Below are 6,363 nucleotides of genomic sequence, written 5' to 3'. Positions count from 1 at the left end.
CTCACTATTGCTCTTGTGGCTGAATGGAAGCAAGTTCCCACAGCAATGTTCCAACATCTAGTGGAATGCCTTCCCAAAAGAGTGGAGGCAACTCCATATTAATGCCCATGATTTTGGAATGAGATGTTTGACAAGCAGGTGTCCACATACTTTTGGTCATGTAGTGTAGCTAACTATGAGGCTATACTTAATGTTTTGTCATAGAATGAGTCCCTAGTCCTTTATCTTTTACAGTTTCATATCTGTCTTGTGTGTGTGTATGTCTAATTGCTCACTCACATGTCCATTGGCCGTGTAGAAAAAAAGTCTTAAAACTCATTGTATGATGCCCTAGAAATTATTTTCCTAGAAATTCCTGAAAGCAGAATGATTTATATCTTCTGACTGATGTAGATTTGAATGGTGCTTTTGTATTCCGTATCCATCTGCATTAAAGTCTCAATGCTATTCTCTTCTATTTTACAGCTTGCTACAGAAATAATATTATAGACCTGTCAACAGCTCATTATCAGATTTTAAACTTGCAGTAGACAAAGAAAAGATAAATGAGCTAATAATGAATGTTATATTAAGGGATGTAACAAATGTATAGATATAATTCCGTACAGCAGTTCACTTAAATGAGCAGGCCAATGTTGGCATTGTTGAGTGGGCGTCTTCCAATGAACAGGACGCCATAACCTTCAAAATATAAACTCATTTTCCAAGTAAACAGAGAGAGAGAGAGAGAGAGAGACCGAAAGAGATAGCGATGGGCTTTTGACAGGAGCCACGGGAATAAAAGGCAGTGAGATCTCAGCTAGTGCTGAGGAACGTCTGGAAAGAGTCAGTTCTGGGTTGGTCACCATGGGTGGTGTAACGGGACCAGTTTTCCTGTGGCTGCAAGTTGTGTTGGGGGTAACTCTCCACAGAGCCTGTCGTACTTTACTGCAGGCTGCCATCCTCTTCTGCGTTTTAGCGCTGCTGGTCTGGGTGGCCGTCTTCCTCTATGGTAGCTTCTACTACTCCTATATGCCCACCGTCAGCTTCTCTACACCAGTGCACTACCACTACAGGTACTGGGAGACATGGAAAGTTTGTTTGGTGCCTTTTTTTCTTCAAATTGAAGTAAAATCCAGTCTTTCTACTCCTTTCACTCACTTTGAATGGATTATTTTAAAAACAAATAATTGCTTTTGCATTGGCATTTAGCTACACTTAACAAAATGCTCTATGCTGTTGCACCTGATTTCTATTTTGTGCTGTTAGTACCATTTCAAGGTAAAAAGCATAGGCCCAACGTCACACCTTTTTTTCCTGGCCGCTGTTTGTTCTAGTTCCGACTGTGATGCTCCCAATTCCGTCCTCTGCTCTTTCCCTGTGGCAAACATCTCACTGCTGAAGAATGGCAAAGACCAGGTATGCTCTTCACACATAACCATCGTTTCCCTCACCCCGTCTATCCTGAGGTAGATGCTAATATAATTACAATATGCTAAGAAATGATCGCTGTAGTCAGGTATGCTCATTGTCTTTCACAGTATTCTATCCCTCACTGTCTTTCCTAGGTTATGATCTATGGTCAGCCATATCGAATCTCTTTAGAGCTGGAAATGCCTGAGTCGCTTGTCAACAAACAGCTTGGCATGTTCATGATTAAGATGTCTTGCTACACCAACAATGGCCAGACAGTTGCAGCTGTGGTGCGCTCTGTGAGTGCTAAAGTGCCAAGTTTATTCTGTTTGTCTTCCTATCAAACCCCACTATTGAGCCTCTCCAAGCGTTTCAGCGCCAGTTTGTTCTTGGTTGAACATAACGTGTCCGTTCCTTCTGTTTCCTCCCCACATAAAATATCCTCTCATACTTCACAATGTGATGTATTCGATTATTGTAGGGCCCTCTGAGTGACTGCTTTCTTTCCTCCAACAGGCTATGCTGCACTACCGCTCTGGTCTTCTGCAGACCTTGAATACTTTACTGTTCTCTCCTCTCCTGCTGACTGGGATGACGGAGCAGAAGCAGCTCGTTGAGGTTGAGCTCTTCTCAGACTACAAGGCCAATTCTGTAAGTGCTGTTTGTGGTTGCCTGTGCATGTCAAATCTGTTTTCCTCTCCCACAGAGCTTGCACTTAGTTCACTGTGCCCTCCTACTGAATCAGATCATCGTGATCTTGTGATTACCATTTGCAAGTTATCTGTATAATTTTTTTTTTTAGGGGAGGTGGTAGATCAGCTTTAATATTGCAGATTGTGGCTCCATCAATGTAATGCTCTGCATCATCTATATATTTTTTTGTAAATATATAAATGTATTTTTTAAAAAAAGAAGATTTTCCCCTAACCCTTCCACCCCTCCCCCAATTGGAGTAAAATAATGGACAACAACACTTCTACTTCCAGCTTATACATACTATGTTCATTTTAGTGACACAGTGTATTTTACAATAGTTCTCTTTTGCCCCATCACCATCAAGTTTTGATTTCTATTTGTCACACCCTGATCAGTTCCACCTGTCATCATTATTGTCTCCACCCCCTCCAGGTGTCGCTTGTTGTCCCCAGTGTATTTATCCCTCTGTTGCCTGTTTCTCTGTGCCAGTTTGTCTTGTATGTTTCTATGTCAACCAGCTGTTTTCCCGTTTGTCTGATTTTTGCGTTCTCCTTTTTCTGGGCCTCCCGGTTTTGACTCTTGCCTATTTCTGGACTTTGTACCGTCCTGCCTGATCATTCTGCCTGCCTTGACCATGAGCCTGTCTGCCACTCTGTACCTCCTGGACTCCGATCTGGTTTTTACATTTGGTCGTGGACAGACAAATGATCTTGCCTACTCCTTTGGATGACTAAACATTGCAAGACTCCAACCATCTGCCTCCTGTGTCTGCATTTGGGTCTTGCCTTGTGCCGTGATCCTATTTGCCGTGTCTTTTTCAACTCTGCTGTTTCACACGATCTAAAACCTATATACATTTTACGGACACAGTATATTTTACATTTAGTTATCTTGTTATTTTTCGTTCCACCCTTCAGCTCCACTCAAGCCATTTAATTTTTATTTGATGTAATTTGATTTACTTGTGAAACCCTCCCTGACCAAGCATACTTCCCTTTCAGCAGCATTTGATGTTCATGTGCTTTCAATTACACCGTACTTGGACAGACCTCATTTATAAAGTAGTCCAGACAAATACAACCTGTCGGAATAAAAATGTCCTCTTTCAAAGTAAGAATGAGTTTCCCATTTTATTAGACTTTTAATTGTCTGCAAGACTGGCCAACTCAGACTAGTCATTTTAAGTATTAAGGTCAATATTTTTCTCTCTTATTGATCTCTGCTCTCTCTACCTGTACATTTCTCTCGCTACAGTATCAACCCACTATTGGTGCTGTCATTGAGATTCAGTCTCAGCGGGTGCAGGTCTATTCAGTTCAGCTCAGGATCCATGCTTTCTTCACTGGCATCAGGTACAGACCTTCCAATAGTATCATTTTTTTTCTGTTTCAAATCCAGATTATTTGAGGCCAATAAGTCAAATATATGGAATGTCATTTGATGTTCTTACCTACTGTTGTATCTTTTGTTTTCCTCCTATTTTCCATCCTCTTCTATTCCTATATCTGAACCCTTTGTCTTAATAGATACCTCCTGTACAATTTCCCGGTGACGTCTGCAGTGATTGGTGTGGCCAGCAACTTTGCCTTCCTCAGTGTCATTGTGCTCTTTGGATACCTACAGTTTATATGGGGGGGACTTTGGCCTCCCGAGCAGGTCAGGGTAAGATGCGGTCTCATTTTCTCTGTAATAGGACGTTCCCCATCTTTGCAGTACATCTATATCTTACATTAAAATATAACTGCTGTGAGGTGATCCTCAGCACATCAACTTTGTTTTGTTTTTCTTGTCCGTAGGTTATGATGGGAGACATGACTCGCATGCAGTGGAGAAGAGAAGAGACTCGGAAGCGCATGTCCTTCTCACAAAGTGAGTGAGTTCTACTCTGCAACAGGCATCATGCGCATTGTGTAAAACAAACATAACATGGTTAATCTGAATGTGTTTTAGCTAAAATTCCTCAGAAAGACAATGATCATGTTGCTGAACAGTTGGAAGAACCTAGACAAGAAGCATCAGTAATACAGAAAGGTGAGGGTGTGAATGTGTGAATGAAAGTGTATACACAAGTATATTAAACCAAAATGTTGATGCATGCCAGAAAGCCACTACATAACAATACATTAATTGCACTATAATGGTGACGAACTGTGCCCACAAACTGTTAGGGCCTACATAAAGCTGTCCCAACAGCAGAGCTTTCTTTTCTTTTCCGCACCATTACCACTGCTACACCTGGCTATCAGCAGAGCCTTGTCTGGCAGCAAAACAGATAATTCAGCCTCATTTACTGCCTTTTTAAAAAGCATAGCTGATATGGCTGACTTGCTTAAACAAATGTGCTTTCTACTGACATTTGAGATGTACAAACTATGGCATAAGGAAACGATGTGCGTATAAGAAACAATCCGTAATTTCAATTATGAAATTGATGAGCAAGCTAAGAATAACTTAGTCAATATAACTATTTGTTCACCATTTTTTCAAATGTACAGCGACAGAATTCAGGACATGGGCCGTTCGTACAGTATTCTTCCTGTACACCAAGTCAGAACCGTAGGAAAAATAAAGGGGGCATATAAGCAGACACTGAAAGCTCTTACAATATTCAACAGGCTATAGGCTACATGTGCACCACCATGTCAGAACAGAAGTCTAAGTTATGAGTGGGAAAGGGACCAAAGTAGCCCATGTGTCTCACCCTAATAATAACAGCTTACTACACAACAAACATTTAGTATTACTTTCTTAGCTACAGTATACAATACATTTTTGGACTCACCTTGTTGTGCTGTGCTCACTTGAACAGGAAGGTGAACTCACTGAAGTCTGAGATTTCCGAGTTTCCAGTTGTTTTGGATGCGGCAGAAGCCATGCTGGATTGACAACATGGCCGATGTATTCAACCTTTTCTGGCCTATGATGTTGCATGTGAATGTTTATCCTTTAAAGCTTGGAAAAGAAACCCTTAAACTCAGACATGGACCACACACCCTCTCCACTGAGTAGCAGGCTAGTGATTGCTTTGCAACGCTTGCAGTTAGCCATTGATTCCTTCCACACCACTCATTGTTGAATTTGTGATTTCCAACTTGTTGTCTAATGTTTATGGCCGATGAGCACCGATACGGTTTATCTATAATTTTTCTTCATATGACAAGGATTGAAAAGGATTTGCCAGTAAATGATCGACTTGATTCATGATGACGACTGCTAGTCTAGCTTGCTAGCTAAGATTTTTAAAGAATCAGTCCAATCAAAGCTACGGTAGATATAACGTGATTTGACGTCATTTTATCTGTAGCCAATGCCGGGGCGGCAGGGTAGCCTAGTGGTTAGAGCGTTGGACTAGTAACCGGAAGGTTGCAAGTTCAAACCCCCGAGCTGACAAGGTCTGTCGTTCTGCCCATGAACAGACAGTTAACCCACTGTTCCTAGGCTGTCATTGAAAATAAGAATTTGTTCATAACTGACTTGCCTGGTTAAATAAAGGTAAAAAAATTGCCTTGAGCCTTCTTGGATGGGCACTTCTAATGTAAATATGTGGTAGCTCGGAAATTGAACCTCCTTGGGTGCTATGTATTTTCCCCACCACCACAGAAAGGCTGAAACACTTGCATTTTGGAGCTGCCTTACTCAAGAAAGGAAAAAGAGACCATGTTTGTTTTTGGCTTTATTAACTCATAGATTTGCAAACTGATATGTGACATGTATTGATGGCAAAATAGGTAACAAAATTATTGTTGAAAATACAATATTTGGGCATATTTCAGTGATTTAGATGGTACAATGATTCTCTACTTTCTCTGCTTGTTTTATCACATACACTGAAATTAGGCAAACTATTAGAATTTTAGAAACCAGCTATTTTAAATAAACTGATGCTGATTTAATTTATACTGACTCGTCTCAATGTGTTAGATTACTAGTTTAGCCACACGCTTGTTTGTACGTGAAGAGTAGTAGTGGATTCTGTTTATGTTTTGTGTAACATCATGCTATGAATGTTACCTACTGTTTATGTTCAGCATAGTTGCTGTTCACATTTCATTGTTGCATTCTGTCTGGAGCTGGAAACACCAGATGTGATTGGTTCACTGAAGGAGCCTTCGGGTTTGCAGGTGTCAAACAGGTAACAGACTCTTTCAAACTTCTTGAGTCGTTTTGTAGGAACCTTTTCACTATTATGATAATTTCTTCATTATCTTCTGACGGTTATTTATTGACCTTAAAAGTAGATGATGGTGCCTCATTTCATTCAGCCTAACTCAAACT

The 6,363-nt window shown here is 40.6% G+C and overlaps 1 protein-coding gene across 1 annotated transcript; it reads left to right on the top strand.

Moving 5' to 3' along the window:
• Positions 1-823: 823 nt before the first annotated feature.
• LOC115135631 (seipin-like) lies at positions 824-5,979 on the top strand. The gene is made up of 9 exons (XM_029670531.2): positions 824-1,055; positions 1,317-1,398; positions 1,548-1,691; positions 1,909-2,043; positions 3,343-3,440; positions 3,615-3,750; positions 3,885-3,957; positions 4,039-4,119; positions 4,898-5,979. Exons 1-9 carry the CDS (start codon positions 847-849, stop codon positions 4,903-4,905), a joined length of 966 nt encoding a protein of 321 aa, XP_029526391.1. The 5' UTR covers positions 824-846; the 3' UTR covers positions 4,906-5,979.
• The last annotated feature ends 384 nt before the right edge of the window (positions 5,980-6,363 follow it).

The sequence above is a fragment of the Oncorhynchus nerka genome, linkage group LG10 (assembly GCF_034236695.1).
Source record: "Oncorhynchus nerka isolate Pitt River linkage group LG10, Oner_Uvic_2.0, whole genome shotgun sequence".
NCBI classification, from domain to species: domain Eukaryota; kingdom Metazoa; phylum Chordata; class Actinopteri; order Salmoniformes; family Salmonidae; genus Oncorhynchus; species Oncorhynchus nerka.
The sequence above is the reverse complement of the archived record's forward strand: the minus strand, read 5'-3'. Positions and strand labels throughout refer to the sequence as shown.

Bases quoted from the DNA above. Each gene is read 5' to 3' on its own strand.
- LOC115135631 (XM_029670531.2), top strand. From the start codon at position 847: ATGGGTGGTGTAACGGGACCAGTTTTCCTGTGGCTGCAAGTTGTGTTG. The intron at 1,399-1,547 runs GTATGCTCTTCA...TGTCTTTCCTAG, and splicing joins TGAAGAATGGCAAAGACCAG to GTTATGATCTATGGTCAGCC. The intron at 1,692-1,908 runs GTGAGTGCTAAA...TTCCTCCAACAG, and splicing joins TTGCAGCTGTGGTGCGCTCT to GCTATGCTGCACTACCGCTC.